Source organism: Condylura cristata, unplaced genomic scaffold, assembly GCF_000260355.1.
Source record: "Condylura cristata isolate star-nosed mole 26May11 unplaced genomic scaffold, ConCri1.0 scaffold00055, whole genome shotgun sequence".
Taxonomy (NCBI): domain Eukaryota; kingdom Metazoa; phylum Chordata; class Mammalia; order Eulipotyphla; family Talpidae; genus Condylura; species Condylura cristata.
In genome coordinates this window covers 571016-589304 of record NW_004567156.1, presented here as the reverse complement: position 1 = coordinate 589304, position 18289 = coordinate 571016, and the positions used below count along the sequence as shown (strand labels likewise).

Below are 18289 nucleotides of genomic sequence, written 5' to 3'. Positions count from 1 at the left end.
GCAGGAGGAGCAGGAGGAGCAAGAATAAAGCCAAAATCAAGAGCCCCAAGGCCCACATGTCTGGTTTAGACCAAACCTGGCTGTTTAACTCCACCCACAGGCCCCAGCATCCCCTCAGTGATGATAGGATTTGTAGTTTCACTGCATCCTGTGGCTTTGGTTTGCAGTGGGGTGGGGTCCACAACACCTGTGAAGTTCCTTCAGGGCATTCTTTGCCCCTAACTTCTCCAGGGTCAGACTCTCCATGGACACATCCCCTACCCCAGCTCTCCTGCCCACTCCATCCTGTGCAGACCCCTGTCCCACAGCCTCAGTCCTGCCTCCCGGGGCCTGGGGCCTGCTCACCTGGGCAGGGCTAAAGCCTGGACCCCTCCCCTTACCCTTGGCCACTCTCCTGTCCCCGCACCTGATGTTGATTTTCATGTGCCCTGTTCTGTGTCCATCCCTTCTGTCTCCCCTTTTCCCACTTGTGTCCTTTGCCTACTAGAGGAGGGACGTGGAAAGTGACCCCTGAGGCCAGAGAAGCTGAAGTGATTTCTAAGCCCCAGAACTTCCCCTCACTGGACCTTACCTGGGGTCTGGGCTGACCTCCTCAGGGCTGGGCAGGCCTGGTCAGGGCCTTCTGGCCTCCAGGCCTGTGCTGTCTCTTGAGGGTCTCAGAGTCTGTTCATCTCCAACCTCTGTCTGAAAGATCCTGGAGGTGGGTCCTGGTGTGGGGCTGCCTATCCCCTTTCTGTGGGTGTCACTTTGTTATAGCAGCAGTCTTCTTTCACAGTCTCGGGTGAGGGATGCAGCCTGGATAGCCCACACTCACCTACATTCTCACTCCCTGTGTCCTGAGGATTCCAGGGAACACTCAGCGTCATCCTGATCCATCAGTCTCCACTCGCTCCCCTGGACTCACTCTCACCAGACCCCAGGACGGGGTGTGATGCTCCAAACACTCCTGCTGCTGCTCTGGGGATCCCTGGCCCTGATGAAGACCTGGGCAGGTGAGTGCGGGATCCAGCTGGAAACTGTTGCTCCAGGAGGGAGGAGTAAGGACACTCACTGCAGGTGCAGGACACCATTAATGGCTCATCTCAGCGACCTCTTGTACCCCCTCAGGCCCTGTTGTGTTCTGGCCCTTCTCTTCCTCCCTGCCTCCCCTGATGCTCTGTTCTCCTTGACTCTGGGCCCCACTTAGCCCACTGCCCCTTTTCAGCCCCACAGGCCCAACTTCCTGAGAGCAGGGCCCAGCACTGTGAGGTGGGTCAGCCCAGGTCTTCACCATCCCTCCCTCAGGCCCCCACTCCCTGAGGATTTTCTCCACTGCGATGTCCCGGCCAGGCCGCAGAAAGCCCCGCTGCATCGCGTGGCTACCTGGATGACACATAGTTCAGAAACTTTGAGAGCCACTCTCCAGGTCAGAGGACGGAGTCTCAGGCGCCCTGGGTTGAGCACTTGGGACAGGAGGATCTGGACTAGGAGATCTGGATCCAAAGGAAAGAGGCATACAGGCCCAAAGTGCTCCTGAAAGACCTGTGAAGAAATTACAGAGCGAGGACGGTGAGCTCCATGGAGCCCTCTGGGAATCAGCTCACCAGCCCCATTCCAACCTAAGACCAGGGTGTCCAAGTCTCAAGGGCGAACTGATACATCGAGGCTGGAAGAACTGCAAGGCCCCACACCTGGTAAGACAAACTGGACCGAGAGTCTGTGCATCAGTAGTTTCATGCTCAAATTAGCTTGATTCAAGGGTAGAGGGAGGGTAACCGAGGAAACCCAAGGATGATATGGGGGGGGGGGAGATGCAGGGTATCACACCCTCCACAGGATGTTAGGCTACAAAGTAAGTCCGACAGGAGCCTCTTCCAGGGGTTCAAGCAGTCAGCCTATTAAGGCACTGATAACATCCCCCTGAACCCGAACCTACTCAACTGGACGCTGCTGACCCGGTGGCCTTAGACCAGTGCTGAGGTGGGGGGCCTTATTGGGGCCAACCCCTTTTGGGTGGGCTTTTACCCACGAGGGGATGGGTGACTTCAGAGCATTGATTTAGCAAGTATATCCTCTGTCTTTTCCGTAAGGCTTACCCATTGCTCTGCCCTCTTTCTGGGAAAGGTCGTGGAGGTATTGTCTTGATGTGGCCATGGGCGGAACAAAGGTCGAGCCTGCCATATAATAGCACTACCATCATGCAATATCATCCAGGTGTACACCATCCCGGCAAGAGCTTCATTGAAGTACTCTAGGGATGATGCTGGTGAGCCCCGAGCCGTCACCGTGAGGGAAATGGCGAAGACCGAAAGCCAAAGGAGTTCACTAGCAGCAGCCGGTGTCAAGGAGGGAAGGCAACACGAGGGGCAGCCAGCTGGGAGTAGAGCTGTACAGCTCCGAGGGGCAATCAAATGAACAGACCCAGCGGCCCGTAGTGGAGGTCAAGCATTCACAAAGGGACCCGTTGCACTCATCCAAATAAGGAGACTGCCTCCGGAAGGCGCCCCAGCCATGGACAGGACTCGGGGACGAAGGTGACCGAGTTGAAGCCGACGGTTGAGGACAGCCAGTGGTGTTTCTAAAGGAGCAACACCGGCCAGGGGGCCTGACAGGCTTGAATAAAATCAGATGGAAAGGTGGGGACCCACAGCCCCCCGCCGCCGTGGGCGCGGGGCAGGTGGTGGGCCGCCGCCGGCCCCGGGGGTTGTCTCTCCGTGGGCTCAGGCCGGAACCGCACCCCACCCCCACCCCCCACCGCCCCAGGCACTGGGCCTGAGGGCGGCCCCCTCCTGGCTTCAAGGACCCCGGGCTTCACTCGTAGTGTTGGCGCGCCCCCTGCTGGTGCCTTCGGGCTTAACAGCCTTTGCGTGGCTGCAGGCCCTTCCCCACCTGGCTGACTCTGAGATTGCTGGCACCTGTTGGCCCTGGGGCTTTCGGCCGGCGGTCCCGTCCACAGCCCCACAGACCCCACCCACGCCCCCTGGGCCGCCTTCCCGGGCCCCGGTGCCCTCTCCCCGTCCCAGCCCTCCACTGCCGGCCTCAGGTCTGTGGGGTCTCTCTGGCCTTGATAGCGACGGTTGTGGCAGCTGGACCTCAGTGGCCCACTCTACTCCCCATTTCATTAAGTGAACAGACTTCCTAGGATGACTTAGCGATGTGGAAGTGCGTTCTCTTCAGAATGGGCTGTTCCGACTTTGTGTCAAGTTTCAAAAGCTTTTCCTTTTCTGTTTCAGAGTCTCCACTGCCATCCCCCCACAGGAATGGTGGTTTGGCTTTCTTTTTTTTTTCTTTCTCCCCCTGGGGTGGGTGGGGCCAGCTTCCCCAGTCCTTTTGTACAGAGCTCTTGAAAAGAAGTCATTTGGAAGCTTCTGGGATCCCAGCATCACGACTTGTCACCACGAAAACGAGCCCCGATATCTAAGAGTGTCCCGTGGCATAGTAGGTCATCCAACAAGAAGATGGGGTACTCAATCAATCACGCCCCATAACATTGGCCATTTCACATATTGTCTTTTATTCCCTTGGTGAAAAAGTAGCAAGAGCCCCTGCATGCACTCCCTGCATAGTCCAAGAGATGGGCAAGCCTACACTCCAGGCAGTTTCCCACCAAACCCTCAGCATCTTAGACACACTTTTCCTGGCGTTATGCACCCCGCCTTAAGGATGCTTGTAGCCCGGGCCCTCCGTGGTGGCGGGTGCGTGCAGCGGCTTCAAGTTGGCGCACTCCAAAGGCGGCCAGGGCCGCTGCAGTGCAAGCTGGAAGCCCAGCCCCGCAGGTGACCCACCCACGGGGGGCGGCTGTCTCGCCCGCTGCATCCCTCAGCATTGTGTGTGTCCCCAAAGCAACATTCTGGGCCCTGCCCGGTGGCGCAGCGGGTTCAGACCCAGCGGTAAGCAGCCGCAGCCACTTCCGCGTGTGTGCCATCCGGCTGCGGAGCTGACCCACGTGGTGTGGCGGACCTCTGCTGACCCGCCCCGCTGCTCCCCTCAGCCGGGTTCTCTGTCCAGCTTCCTGTTCTGCTCCCCAATCTGTCTCTGGTGAATGAATCCTCTCACCGCCCCTTCGCCGCGGGCCTGTACCCCACTTCTGTGGGCATCAAGATCTTTCCAAGGAGAGAAGTCAATTCTACCCCCCCACCCCCCGACTGCACTAGCACTGTGGCCTGGGTTCCAGAATCCACGGTAGTGACGTCACAGGCTGGAACCCCAGGAGTAGGGGACGTTCCAGGCTCCTGGGCCCACACAACGGAGGGTGGAGCTGAGCCGGCAGGGAGAAGGAGCTGAACCCCAGACTGAGGAGAGGAGGAGCGAGGCAGCTTGGAGAGCCAGAAGGAGAACCTGAGGAAGCCACGCGGAGCAAAGGGAGACTGGGAAGGAGCCGTGTGGACTTCTCGGTCTGCGCTGGCCTGGGTGAGAGACCCGTGGCCAGGTGGGCTATGGCACCGTTTCTCTTGAGTTGGGTTGCGCCTTTTCCTCCCAAGCGTGTCTGACCCTCTTCTTGACGGGGAGTCCTCATCCAGCTCTCCATCTGGCCCTCCCTCCTGCTTCCTTCCTCTTCCTCAGATTTCCTGTCTTTCTCTCCTCTAGTCTCTGCTGGAACCCGGCACTGCCCCTGGCCCCGGGGACCACCCTGTGGCAGGGGAAGGGAGAACCTCTGCCGAGGCGGCCCTTGATTCAAGGTGCCACCCTCCTGGAAACAGAAGAGGGTGGGAGATCCGCGGGGAAGTGGACACCGGCAGCTTTGGTCTTGATTTTGACCTGGCTCTGCCAGGGCCTGTCGGGACATGTCGGGAATCCCAGACATTCCCGGGCATGCCCGGACTTGTCTGCACAGGCCTCAGACCAGTGCTGTGGTGGCGGGGCCATTTGGGTCTTACTTAAAACCACGAGGGGAGGGGTGACTGCAGTGCCTTGATTTAGCAAGTCCATCCTCTGTCTTTTCTGTATCCCTCACCCATTGTTTTGCCCTTTCCTTTCCGGGAAAGGTCGTGGAGTTGTCTTGATGGGGCCATCGGTGTGCGGAACCTAGGTCGAGCCTGCCCTATAGTAGTACTACCATCATGCAATATCATCCAGGTGTACACCATCCCAGCAATAGCTTCATTGAAGTACTCTAGAGATGATGCTGGTGAGCCCTGAGCCATCACTGTGAGGGAAATGGCGAAGACCGAAAACCAAAGGAATTCACTAGCAGCAGCCGGTGTCAAGGAGGTAAGGGAACACGAAGGCCATCCAGCTGGGTGTAGAGCTGTACAGCTCCCGAGGGGCAATCAAATGAACTGACCCAGTGGCCGTGGAGGTCAAGCATTCACAAATGGACCCTTTGCACTCATGAAAATATGGAGACTCCCTCTGCAAGGCGCCCCAGCCATGGACAAGCCTCGGGGACAAAGGTGACAGAGCTAATGGTTGAAGACAGAAAGTGGTGTTTCTAGTCTGTCTGCCCAGGGCCTGACAGACTTGAATAAAGTCAGCTGGGAAGGCGGGGACACATACCCTGTTGTGTGCGCGGGGCTAGTGGTGGGGCGCCGCCGGCCCCGGGGGTTCACTGCGTTGGCACCGGCCGGACCCCCAGCCCCCCCACCACCCCAGGCACTGGGCCTGATGGTGCCACCTCCTGGCTTCGAGGACCCCGGGCTTCACTCGGGGTGTTGGCGCGCCCCCTGCCGGTGCCTTCGGGCTTAACAGCCTTTGCCTGGCTGCAGGCCCTTCCCCACCTGGCTGACTCAGATTGCTGGCACCTGTTGGCCCTGGGGCTTCGGCCAGCGGTCCCGTCCACAGCCCCACAGACCCCACCCACGCCCCCTGGGCCGCCTTCCTGGACCCTGATTCCTTCCTGTCCCTTAGCTCAGCTGCTGGCCTCAGGTCTGTGGGGTCACTCTTGTCCTGTTAGCGCCAGTGATGGCATCTTGACCTCAGTGGCGCACTCTACTATCCATTTCCTGAAGTGAACAGAGTTCATAGGATGTCTTAGCAATGTGGAAGTGCGTTCTTTTCAGAATGAGCTGTTCTGACTTAGTGTCGAGTTTCCAAACTTTTCTTTTTCAGAGTCTCACTGCCATCCCCCCACAGGAATGTTCGTTTGGCTTTTTTTTTTTTTTTCTGGGTTGGGTGTGGCAAGGGAATCCTGTGAAGGAGCAGTGTTGACTTCTTGGCACTGGGCCGGGTGGAAAGCGCAAGCTGTGAAATGCTGTATCCTTAGTTGTTTTTTTTGAAGTATGTGGCTATTCAGATATTTTCATATTTGGGGTATAAGCCATGAGCGAGGCAACAAAAATAGTTCACTGGGACACCTGCACTACTGTCTTTATTGCAGCATTAATTTTATCAGTACTACTTGAATACAACACAATCCTCAAAACCATATGACTTTATTAGATAATGTGGCCTTTATCCACTGTGGAATACTCTCCAGCAGTCAGAGAGATAAAGCAGGGTCACTTGCAGCATCATGGAGGGAGATAGAAAGGATTATGCTCTGTGAAGTCATGCAAAAGGAAATGTAACGATAGTGTCACCTATACGAGAAACATGGAACCAAATAAGGTATCGGGAAAAAATAAAAATAACAAAATAAAACAAAACAAACATAACTGGCAACTGTAAGCCAGAAGACTGCGGATCGGGAGGAAGAGGCTTCAAAACACGGGAGAAGCACCAGGGACTGTTTTGAGGGTGCGTGGTGGACTGGTTGGGTCCATGCCCGCCACACTGAGGAGGAGAGCAGCAGGTGCAGCGTGAGCACTGACGTGGTATGTATGAATCAATGAACAGATTATTTAAAAAAAAGAAAAGGCTACTCGGGTCACACATTTCCCGGGACTCAGCCTGGGGCTTCCACAGATGAGCTGTGCCCACTCCCTGGCATCGCGTCAGACCTTGAATAATGTGGGTTCAGGAAGATAAAATAGAAAGATGTTTTCGTGATTTAACCAGGGCGTGTTGAAGTGACACCAGTTTGGATTCTTCCTACAGGTAAAGGTGGCGAAGAACAGCCACTGCTATGGGGAGCACAGTATCCATTCCCACCACGTCTCCTCTCAGAGGACAGGTAAGCCTATGCCATAGCCAGTGCTCTCTCGGTGACCCTGAGGTTGCTTCAGCTTCAGGGTCCTGTGCAAGGTCTGGGGATGGCCTGGCCCATTTCTGCCAACACTTGCATCACCAAGATGCGTCCTGCTCAAAAAAATGTAATGGCCTTAGCCCAAATCAAGTGTTATTTCAGGAGAGCTGGCTCCTGTGTCGGGGCTGGGGCACCAGAGTTGTGGACACTGTCCTGAGGGACCTGGTGACTTGCTTCCTCTTTATGTTTGCTCCTGGGGGCCCAGCTGTGACTCCTTCCCAGGGTCATCGGTCACTATCTTCCCGCAGCCTTCCTGGACCCTTGTTCTACTTCACACTGAGTCCTCAGCCAGGACCTTGAAGAAGTCCCTGCCCACACTGCCCAGGCCTCTCGCCCAGGCCTGCAGAGCTGGCTCTGAGTGAGAACGTGGCCCCAGAAGTGGCCCCTCAGGTCCACAGCACAGGCATGTGCCCCCAGAGGCCCCTCTGGTAGGTTGTTGATGTGCACAGGGTTTGCATTGTTATGACCCCATAAGAGCCAGAACAGTTTTCCTTCTTGGAATGATTTTTATTGGCCCTGGTTATAATTACCTTGTTCCCTCATTAGCTTAGTTCCTGTTGTGCTCATTCCCAACCCTGCCAAGCCCTCCCCAGGGTCAGCATCTCCATGGACACACCACACACCCCAGCTCTCTTGCCCACTCCATCCTGTGCAGACCCCTGTCCCACTGCCTTCTGGGCCTGGGGCCTGCTCACCTGGGCAGGGCTGAGGCCTGGGCCCCTCCCCTCCCCCTTACCCTCTCTCTTGTCCCTACCACTGATGTTGATTTTCCTGAGTCCTGTTTTCTGAGTCCATCACTTCTGTTTCCCCTTTGCCCACCAGTGACCTTTGCCTATTAGAGGAGTCAGGGTTGACATGTGTCCTGTCACTTGTACTGAGTGTTCCTCTCTCATTACAGTGCAGGTTCCTCTCTGGTCTTCACTGTATCTCCAGGGAAGGCAGCTCTGGGAGGAGGGAGCCACCCGGGAGAGGGATTCTGGGAATGAAGGGGAGGCAAAGGCAGAGGACACTGGGAGATATTCCTTGGTGCGGGGGGCCTTGACCTGCAAGGCCGGGGAGTCAGGGCCCCAGGTCCAGCGAACAAAAGAAACAGTCACACGTGTGTAGCAGAACAAAGAGAAAAAGAGAGAGAGAGAGAGAGTTTATTTTGTTTTTATCTGGTTTATATAAAATACAAGAGGTGGGGGATGCAGAAGTCGGGAAGGGAGAAAGCCAATGGACACTAGACATGTAGCAGTATTTGATAACATGGTTCTCGCGAGGGACAAAAATGGGCGAGAATGGAGCAGTGTTTTGATAATAGGTGGGTGAGAAAAGAAAGAGGAGAAGGAAAAGGTGGGGGCAGGGAGTTCTTCCCACATGCCTTTTACAACCCAGATGTTTTTCTCTATCTGGACTCCATTTCACCTTTTTATGACTGCTGACAGACGCCAGATGCTGGCCTCGGTCCCCAACACCTTGGTTCACTCAGCGAAGCATTTCTCAAAGTGTTATGTGTGGGACTTTTGAAGTCACCCAGAACCTGTCATGGGACCCATGAAGTAAAAACTATTTGTATAACCTCAGTAGACATTTTGCCTTTTCACTACTTGACATTTCCTCTGAGGTAGAACTTAGTAAGAGTGGAGACTATAGTGCCAGCTGCAGTAGTTGTTATTCTTCACTGCCACTTATGTGCAGGGGGAAAAATCCCATGCCACTCTCATGTCAAATATATTGATTGACACATTAAAAATTATCTACAGTGCCCTCTCTGGTGGTGCAACGGGTTAGGACGCAGCACTGCAAGCTGGCCACAGCCACTTCAGTGAGAATTTGATCCCCCGCCCTGGAGCTGACCCACATGGTACAGCAGACCTCTCTTGTCTCGCCTGCTGCTCCCCTCGGCCATGTACTTCCTTGGTCTTCCTGTTCTGCTCCCCACTCTGTCACTGGTGAATCCTCTCACTGCCCCTGCACCTCTGGCCTGTATCCCAGTTCTCTATGCATAAATTAATAAATCTTTTAAAAAAACAAACAAAAAACCTTTTTAAAAGTTTTTTTTTATTGAATTGAAAACCCAGGCACAAAGTCACATGTGCAGACAATTAACGTGTGACAAGGGAGCAGAGAGCACACACTGGAACAAGGAACGTCTCTTCAATAAACAGTGCTGGGAAAACTCAGCTCCTACATGCAAAGTGAGAATGGACAATTACCTCATACCGTACACAATGATCAGCTCAAAATGATAAAAGACTGGAATGTAGGACCTGAGAACCAAACAATACATAGAGGAAAATATGACATATATCTCCAGAAGACCTTTAAGTTCTCATCCCCTCAAACGAAGAAAATGAAGGAAAAGCTAAACAGCTGGTACTTCATGAAACTAAAAATCTTCTGTACAGAAAAAAAGACAGTAACCAAAATCAAAAGACTCCTCTCAGATTTGAAGAAAATATTTGCATTCTGCAAAACTGATAAGGGACTGATATCAAAGATCTACAAAGAGCTGACACAACTCAGAAAAAAACAAAATAAAGAGTCCTGTCAAAAAGTGGGCAGAAGAACTAAAAGACTCTTTTCCAAAGAGGAAATGCAGGTGGCCAACTGGCCATGAAAAGATGCTCCACCTGACTTATTATCAGGAAGATGCAAATCAAAACCACAATGAGACTCCACCTTACACCAGTAAGAATGGCCCCATGTTAAAAAACAGAAACTGACAACAGATGCTGGTGAGGAAGTGGAGAAAAAGAAAGTCTTTTACACTGCTGGAAGGAATGCAAACTGGTCTAACCATTATGCAAAGCTGTGTGGACGATGCTCGAATTACTAAAAATGTGTGTACCTTATGACCCACTCCTAGGAATCTACCCAAAGGACACAGAATCATTAACTGAAGAGGATACTTGCTATTCCGTGTTCATCACAGCACTATTTACGACAGCTAAATATGGAAACACATTAAATGTCCAAATACTGGATCAGGGAGATGTGGTATATATGGTGGAATAGTATTCAGCTATCAAAAGACAAACTTATGCCATTTGTAGCAACATGGAGCTGGAAGGAATTATACTCAGTGAAATAAGTCAGAAGGAAAAAGAAAAATATGGGATGCTTCACTTATAGTTGGAACATAGGGGAAATAAGGGACCAGGAAGAAAAGACAAATTTGGCAGCAAACTATGAGTGGAGGCATTCATCAGGGAGGGGGAGGGAGAAGGTTCAAAATGGGAGGGACCAGAACAAGACTCTGTGGTGATGTTCATGGTTGTCTTGGTGGAGATGATTTTACGGGGACAACACCTGAGAGAAATCAAACATTGTACAAAAACGAACAAGGTTGTAGAAATAAATAAATACATAAATAAAACTGATCTTCATGAAGATCATCCTCAAATCCACATGACAGGGAAGTGCGCTCAGAGAGCTTCTGTGGCGTTCCCACGCTCTGTGTCAAGAGAAAGTATTTGTATGAGACAAATTAAACTTGTTTTTGTAGGCAACACCATCTTGACATGAAGGGATCCAAAGGACAAAAACTATGGCTTTTACTTTCCTGAAAATGAAGGTCTATTTTCTTTTCTTTTTAAGATTTATTTATTTGTACATACAGAACTGGGGTACAGGCCAGAGGTGTAGGGGCAGTGAGAGGCTTCACCAGAGACAGAGTGAGGAGCAGAACAGGCTGATCAATGAAATACACTGCTGAGGGGAGCAGCAGGCGGGTCAGGAGCCTGACCACATGGAGCAGCCGCACCATGTGGGTCACGCCGCACCATGTGGGTCACCTCGGGGGCCGAAGGATCAAACTCTTGCTAAAGTGGCTTTAGCTTCTTTGTGCTGTGCTTTAACCCTCTGTGCCACCAGGGAGGGCCCTATTTTCATAAGGAAATTAACAATTGAAAACTCAGGGTAATTTTGTCTTGATAAGCCATATTTTCTTTTTTTAATTTAATTAATTTAACTTAATTTAATTTAATTAGCTTCTTAGTGCTGTGCTTTAACCCGCTGCGCCACCGGGAAGAGCCCGATAAACCATAAGTTTTCAATGAAAACCAGAATTATGGACAACTGAGTCCCATCATTAACTTGACAACTGCCAATAATAATATTTGGGGGGGGGGACTTTGTGATTAAAAATTAAGTGGATTTTCTGGTAATTTTATTCCAGCATAGTCAACACTGAAGATCTACATAACTTAGTGAGACAATGCAATTAAAACAAATCATACTGATGGAGGAAGGAATGCAGGGGAGGCGTCACAAGACTGAGTCACACAAAGGGGATGAGCAGAAGGGGCTAGTGCAGCCACTGACAGCCATCACATCAAGGTCAACCCGTGCCAGGGATGCCCCGGGATGCCTGAATATCTGCAGGAGTCCCCAGCGGATAAAAGACTGGTGGGGGCTGTATCTAAAGCTCAAATCCAAAAAGGTAAAAGATAAGGACATGGAGATGAAGGTCATCAGGAATCTCAGATTCTATTCAAAGACAAACAACCCAGGGAGAGGCTGCCTATATCAGGGCATCTCTGTACCAGCACGGGGCAGCCACTCCTTTGCCCACCTGTGCCTATGCAGGTGCTTCTTCCCACCCGCTCTCTCCCTCTGCAGGGCATCAGCGTCCTGCCTGCCCATGACCTGTACCATGCCAGGACCTCTGCACTGACCTTCCTCATGGGAGGCTGCTCTCCTAGGTCCACCGGCCTGAAACTATGCAGGTCTCTTTCCCTGTGGAGCAGCTCTTTCTGCCCACTTATGTCTATGCAAGTGTTCTTTCCTCTCCTGCCTCTTTCTAATCAACTTAGTCTTTAAATATAACTGAGTATCTGCCTCATGGAGAATCTCGCTACAGGCCGCTGAAAGGGGAGCTCTGGTGAAACCTTTCCCAGAGTGAACCCAAGGACCCTGAACTCAAAAGACAACATCAGTATCATCGCATAAGATCCATCCAATATGCAAGAGAGGACTATGGACATGTAGCAGCACAGGATCTATTCAATGGTATTATTTCAGGTTTCACTTTGCAAACAACACTTGAGAAACTACCACCTATATTATTCTAAATTAGTATCAACCATGGCCAGCTTGCAGTGCTGCACTTTAACCCACTGCTCCACCAGGGAGGGCACTGTATATATTTTTTCATAGACTTCAACCAAAACCACAGATTAAATGCAGAAGAAAGTGTGAATATTCATCTGTCCAATGAATAAGAAAAATGAGGAAGACAATTGTGGAATATAAAATATAAAAGATACACTTTCAAAATAGTCGTTTTTCTTAAAAATACTTTCTGTTAAAAGCATTGTTTATTAATATTATTCTCAATGATAGAGAAACATCATTAAAAACAGCTTTATTCCTAGTGTGGTAAATTTTGACAGCGATAACCTCATAAACAAAATTATACTCAGGGTTCTCACTAATTTGTAGGACTGTACAGAGATCTGGGAAAGGAAATCCCAGACTGAGAATCACAGACTGGGTCCCTGGCCCTGGATGCAGGGCCACAGCGTGACAAAGCTTTGGGTGCAGGAGAGGAGGGGACAGGGCAGGGTGTCAGGTCCCCTGGTTGGGTGCTGGGGTTGTGAAAGTTATCCTTGGGGATACCCAGCCCTCTGCCCTGTAACAGGGTGGTCCCCAGGAAAAGGGGAAGTTCCAGGTTCCTTGCCCCTCCCAGAAGGAGGATGGAGCTGAGCAGAGAAGAGACAATCTGGAGAAGAAGGAGGCAGAATGGAGGCCAGAAGGAGACCTGAGGGAGCCACTCAGAGCAGAGAGACATGTGAAGAACCCGTGCTTGTTTCTTGGCCCTGGACTGGTTGAAAGAGATGTGGGTGAGAGACCCATGGGGAAGTGATTATGGCGGCGTTTATCTTGATTTTAATGTTGCTCTTTTCCTCCCTGACTTGTCTGGCCATTTCTGACCCTTTTCTATGGGTCCCAGCCAGAAGGTGCTTTAGGCTTGTGGCAGCTTTCAGGCCTTGCTTTGGGCCAACCCCTTTTGGGTGAACTTTTCCCACAAGGGGATGGGGAATTTCAGGTGTTTGATTTAGAAACTATAGTCTTTGTCTTCGTGTTGTATGCTCACTCTATTAAAGTTCCTTTTCATTAAAGTCTTATATGTTTTGTCTTGATGCGGCAGATAGCAGAACCTATTTAGAGCAGGCAGGTTTGGGGGTTCAGGGGTGTCCCTCTCTCCCTACCCTGTAACACCCTCAGTATTGTTACAGGGTAGAACAAGGGCACCCCAGGACCCCAAACCTGCCTGCTCTCACTGTGTCCAGTCTTCCAGCATGTAAATACAAATACACTCTAGTGTTGGGACTCTCAATGGAAAGGAACTTTACTCAAGTTACCCTTCCACGAGTGGGTCAGTGCCCACCCAGGCAGGCTGGCCCAAAGCAGGACCCCTGAGGCCCCAAAGCCTGTCATTTGTCTAAGGGACTTCCTGGTGGTGACCAGGGGAGGGGCAGAAAGAGCCAAGCAAGTTGGGGAGGGAAAGAGCAAAATGACCATGCAGATAAAGGCTGCCACTGTCAGCTCCCTGGGGTCACTCACCACCTTGTCTCTTTCAGGGTCTCCTTCCACATTCCCCAAACCCTTGTTATCAGTTCAAGGCTGGGAAGCAAGGGCAGTTGCCCAGAGTCCCCCAGCACTTCCTCTCTTAGCCTGAGCCCACCCTCCTTTATGACTGGGCAGGGACCTCAACTTCCCCTTTCCTTTCCTTGGACTTCACTCCCTCGCAAGCTCTTCCCTCAGGAACCCTCAGTCCCAATAGCCTGGAGGGTTTCCAGGGTTCCTTGCATCTGGCTGAGACCAGATTCTGCCAGACCCCAGGATGGGATATGGGGCCACCACCTCTCCTGCTGCTGCTCTCTGGGGCCCTGGCCCTGACTGAGACCTGGGCAGGTGAGTGCAGGACCACGGGCTGGAACAGTTGCTCCAGGAGGGAGGGGAGTTAATGTGAGATGGGGACTCCTGAAAGACAGATCTCTTCGGATAACTTCCTCGTGCCCCTCTTGGCCCCACCATTCTCTGGCCCCCATCGTCTCTCCCTGCCTCCCCTGAGTTCTTTTGTCCCCCTGAATCTCAGCCCTTCTAATCCCACTGCCCCTTTTGAATCTGGGTGTCTCCTTCCGGCTCCCAGGTTCCCACTCCCTGAGGATTTTCTACACTGCGATGTCACGGCCCGGCTTCGGGGAGCCCCGTGTCACCTCCGTGGGCTACGTGGACGACACGCAGTTCGGGCGGTTCGACAGCGACTCTCTGAGTCGGAGTGTGGAGCCGCGGGCTCCCTGGGCGAAGCAGGTGCAGCAGGAAGATCTAGACGAGGAGATGCTGAACCAGAGGCACCTGGCGCAGACTCTCAGAGCGCTGCTGCAGGACCTGCGCGGCCGCTACAACCAGAGCAGGGATGGTGAGAGCTTTATGGTCTGGGCCAGGTCAGGACCCCTGTCTCCCACCACAGGCAAGTTTGCCTCCAGTCTAAGGGTCTAGGGACACCTCAAGGCTGGTGGATCCACAGGCTTCTCCACATGGGAGGTGCCTGCAGGAATTTCCTTCCTGTCCTTTTAGGCTTATTCCGGACAGGAGGCCAGGGTTCCAGTGGGGTGACCCCAGGTGACCCTGGGGCTGACAGAGGGGGTTTCAGGGTCTCACACCCTCCAGAGGATGTGTGGCTGTGACTTGGGACCAGACGGGCGCCTCCTCCACGGGTACGAGCAGTTCGCCTACGATGGCGCCGAGTACATCGCCCTGAACCCGGACCTGCGCTCCTGGACTCCCGCGGACCCGGTGGCCCAGATCACCCAGCGCCAGTGGGAGGCATCGGCGAGGGCGGAGCGTGTCAGGGACATTCTGCAGGACAGGTGCCTGAGGTGGCTCCGCAGACTCCTGGAGCTGGGAAAGGCGGTGCTGCAGCGCACAGGTAAGGGGGCTCAAGGCCTCGGACTCCCCTCACCCTGGACCCCACAAGAAATGGAATCATGGGCAGAACAGCGCCTGCTTCTGGTCAGAGGGGAGGGGGCCCTGGGTGTCATATTCTGTACTAGAGAGACTTCTGTACTAGAGAGACAGTAAAGGAGTCTGGTCTCTCCTGATGGACGGAATATCTTCACTGGATCCTTTAATCTGGCCGCCATCTTGAGAACGATCAGTTTTTCTGTTACTGTCTTGTTTTTAGTCTGAGAACATTTGTGTTGGAGACCAGCTCCAACTATTGAGGTGTCTGGACGAAAGACAGGCAGGACCCTAAGGTGGGAAGGTGTCGGCGAGCGGAGATTCCTAAAAAAGGGGGAAAGGGAGAAAAAAGGGGAAAGGGGAGCGAGGAAGACACGGGAGTCAGAGTTGGGTGCAAGTCTTCCTTCAGCAGAGGTTTATTTTATACATTAGGAGCAAGCAGTGGGATGACATCTACTACTTAATGGGTTTTTGTTTTTCTGCCTGAGTCATCCTGGGAGAAAGAAGAGGAAATTCCTTTCTAATCAAATCTCTGAATAGGAGACATAGGTGAATTTCTTTATCTAAAGACTACATAGTAGAATCCTGAAAGACTAGCCAGAAACTTTTGTGGACTCCTTTAAGGTGTAGCAGGTAGAAAACTTGACTAGTTTAAAAACAGGCAACCTGGATGAATTTCCACATCTAAAAGCCAAACAATAGGAAGTTTGAGTAATTCTTTAGAAGCTGAATAGAAGGCTAGGTGAGATAATAGAATGATAAGATTTGGGTTTTCCTCCATCTGGCAGTGAGAGAGACTTTGCAAAAACAGCCCTTTTGTTTTTATTTATCAGTCAGTAGTCAAGTCACTTGACTTCAGGGGAATTTTTCACCCTGGTGCAATGCTTGCTTGTCAGGGCAGACAGGACTTATGTGGCTGAGGCAGTCCAATTGTAAGCTGAAAGTTGCTCAGAATATTTTGATATTACGGTTATACAAAAAAGGGAGGTCATAACATAAGTTAGCGTGGAAAGTCTGATTTTTCAGAGCAATTCCCCTCCATCCGGATCGTGTCTGAAGACAGAGGTTGCATAGCTTGTGTCACATTTGTGAATCCAATTCCTGTCTTTCTGTGTCACCCAGGTCAGGAGCAGAGTCTGTGTCCTCCTTAGAGACCTGCACCCTCCCGCCCTGGGCTCTCACCCGATTATCCCAGATTCCTCAGACAGGGCTGGGCTCTGGGTTTTGTGCTTCCTCCTCCAAACTAACTGTCCTGTCCATCTGAGGGTGGTCACATAAGGCTGCTTCAGAGTCTATGGAGGACACTGAATAATAACCTAAAATGTGATATTTCTGATTGTTTCCCTTCAGATCCCCCAAACACACACATGACCCACCACCCTACCTCTAACCATGAGGTCACCCTGAAATGCTGGGCCCTGGGCTTCTACCCTGCGGAGATCACCCTGACCTGGCAGCGAGATGGGGAGAACCTGACCCAGGACATGGAGCTGGTGGACACCAGGCCTGGAGGTGACGGAACCTTTCAGAAGTGGGCAGCTGTGGTGGTGCCTTCTGGAGAGGAGCAGAGATACACGTGCCAGGTGCAGCATGAGGGGCTGCTGGAGCCCCAAGACCTGAGATGGGGTAAGGAGGGGGATGTGGGCACAGAGGATCATCTCAGGGGGATCAGAGGCTCTTCTGGAGATCTTCAGAGAGTCAGGATAAGCCCTGGGCTCAGGGTCTCCCCTCCCCTCCCCTTCCAGAGCCCCCTCCTCAGCCCTCCATCCCCACCATGGGCCTCATTGCTGGCCTGGTTCTCCTTGGAGCTGTGCTCGCTGGGTCTGCGGTGGCTGCAGCTGTGATGTGGAGGAAGAAGCACTCAGGTAGGGAGGGAGTGAGGGATCCTGTGTTACCCAGAGGATTTGTTAGAGTCTCCACTCACCTCCTTTCTTCATTTTTCCCAATGCTGATATGGGACTTTAGTCAGAGTTTAGGAAACTTCCCTATAATCAAGGATTAGAAAATTCCTTTAGGACTTCTGACCTGATTGCTCCCTGGTCTCACATAATCTGTTCCCACAGGTGGGAAAGGAGGAAGCTACACTCAGGCTGCAGGTGAGTGTGGATCAGGGGTTTGGTCCCTGAGCCCCTGGGACAGTGTAGATGGAGCCCCTGGGGGAGTCACCCCATCAGCCCCTCCTGTGGTCTCCTCTCTCGTGGCTCTGACCAGGTCTGTGTTGTTCTCCCCCAGGCAGCTACAGTGCCGAGGGCTTTGATGTGCATCTCATCCCCTAAAGTGTCCTTCAAAAAAGAAGCAGATTTAATAAAATTATTATGGATATTAGATTTAATTTTGCTATTTGCTTTTTTTGTTCACATTCTCCCCAGAGTGGCATCTGCAGGATCAGGCAGAGAGTCTCCGGCAGCCTGAGCTGTGAGCAGGGCTGACTCTGCCCCAACTGCAGGGAGGGGACCCTGGAGCCCCAGAACCAGCCCCAGGGTTGGTCCCCCAGGGTGACACAGGTCTTGCTTGCCCCTCCACTAGGCTCCCTGAGTCTCCCTGACACCCCAGCACTGGGAACTGAAGGGGAGTTCTGGTTCAGGAAGGGGGGGGAGGCTTGCCTAATGCTTGCCCCTAGCATCTCTCCCCTTCACCAGCGATGGTGTGAGCCTGAGTGTCCGACTCCAGCCTGGCCAGGACAGGAAAGGCCCCAACTCATGGTTTCCTGGTCAGTCACAGCGCCACCCCCTCTGCACCCATTAGGTGACACAGACTCTCCAGCCCAGCCAGAGCCGGTTACCCCACAGACCCTCCCTCACAGTGTCCCTCTGATGACTGTTCCCTCACTCTGGTTCTCCCCTTTACACTTTTTCAGTTCCCAGTCACTAAAGTCCCCATTTCCAAAATCCTCTGCTCACTTTCCCAGGAGCCTCCCCATCTCTCAGCCAGGGCTCTGGGGGCTCTCCTGGACCCTCCCCTCATCCCGTGGATGGAGAGTTTAGGGTTGATGCCCAGGAGCAGTTGCTTTACTCCTGGCAGCAGAAGCAGAAACAACTTACAGGGACTTTGGGGCCCAAGTTTCCATCTCAAAAGACTGAGGGAACTTGTATATTGGGGTGCCTGCCTAGGACTGGTTTATAGCCAGATTCTAGGCCAGTGCAGTCACTCATTAAGAAGGAACTTTGAGGACATAGGTCTTGGGTGCCCTATTGTAAGCAGACCCCTGTCCTGCAGCTGGGAGCTCAGGGCGCC

General features: G+C 52.4%; 1 protein-coding gene across 1 annotated transcript; it reads left to right on the top strand.

Annotated features, from left to right (window-relative positions):
- Positions 1-4033: 4033 nt before the first annotated feature.
- LOC101635729 (HLA class I histocompatibility antigen, A-11 alpha chain-like) lies at positions 4034-17368 on the top strand. The gene is made up of 9 exons (XM_012734392.1): positions 4034-4658; positions 4965-5190; positions 6955-7030; positions 14244-14513; positions 14748-15023; positions 16406-16681; positions 16801-16920; positions 17119-17151; positions 17288-17368. The coding sequence occupies exons 2-9, from the start codon at positions 5137-5139 to the stop codon at positions 17329-17331; spliced, it is 1149 nt and encodes a 382-aa protein (XP_012589846.1). The 5' UTR covers positions 4034-4658; positions 4965-5136; the 3' UTR covers positions 17332-17368.
- The last annotated feature ends 921 nt before the right edge of the window (positions 17369-18289 follow it).

What these genes read in the sequence shown, in the direction of transcription:
- LOC101635729 (XM_012734392.1), top strand. Translation starts at nt 5,137, where the DNA reads ATGGCGAAGACCGAAAACCAAAGGAATTCACTAGCAGCAGCCGGTGTC. An exon ending in CTACAACCAGAGCAGGGATG is followed by an intron (nt 14,514 to 14,747) that starts GTGAGAGCTTTA and finishes AGGGGGTTTCAG; the next exon opens with GGTCTCACACCCTCCAGAGG. An exon ending in GCCCCAAGACCTGAGATGGG is followed by an intron (nt 16,682 to 16,800) that starts GTAAGGAGGGGG and finishes CTCCCCTTCCAG; the next exon opens with AGCCCCCTCCTCAGCCCTCC.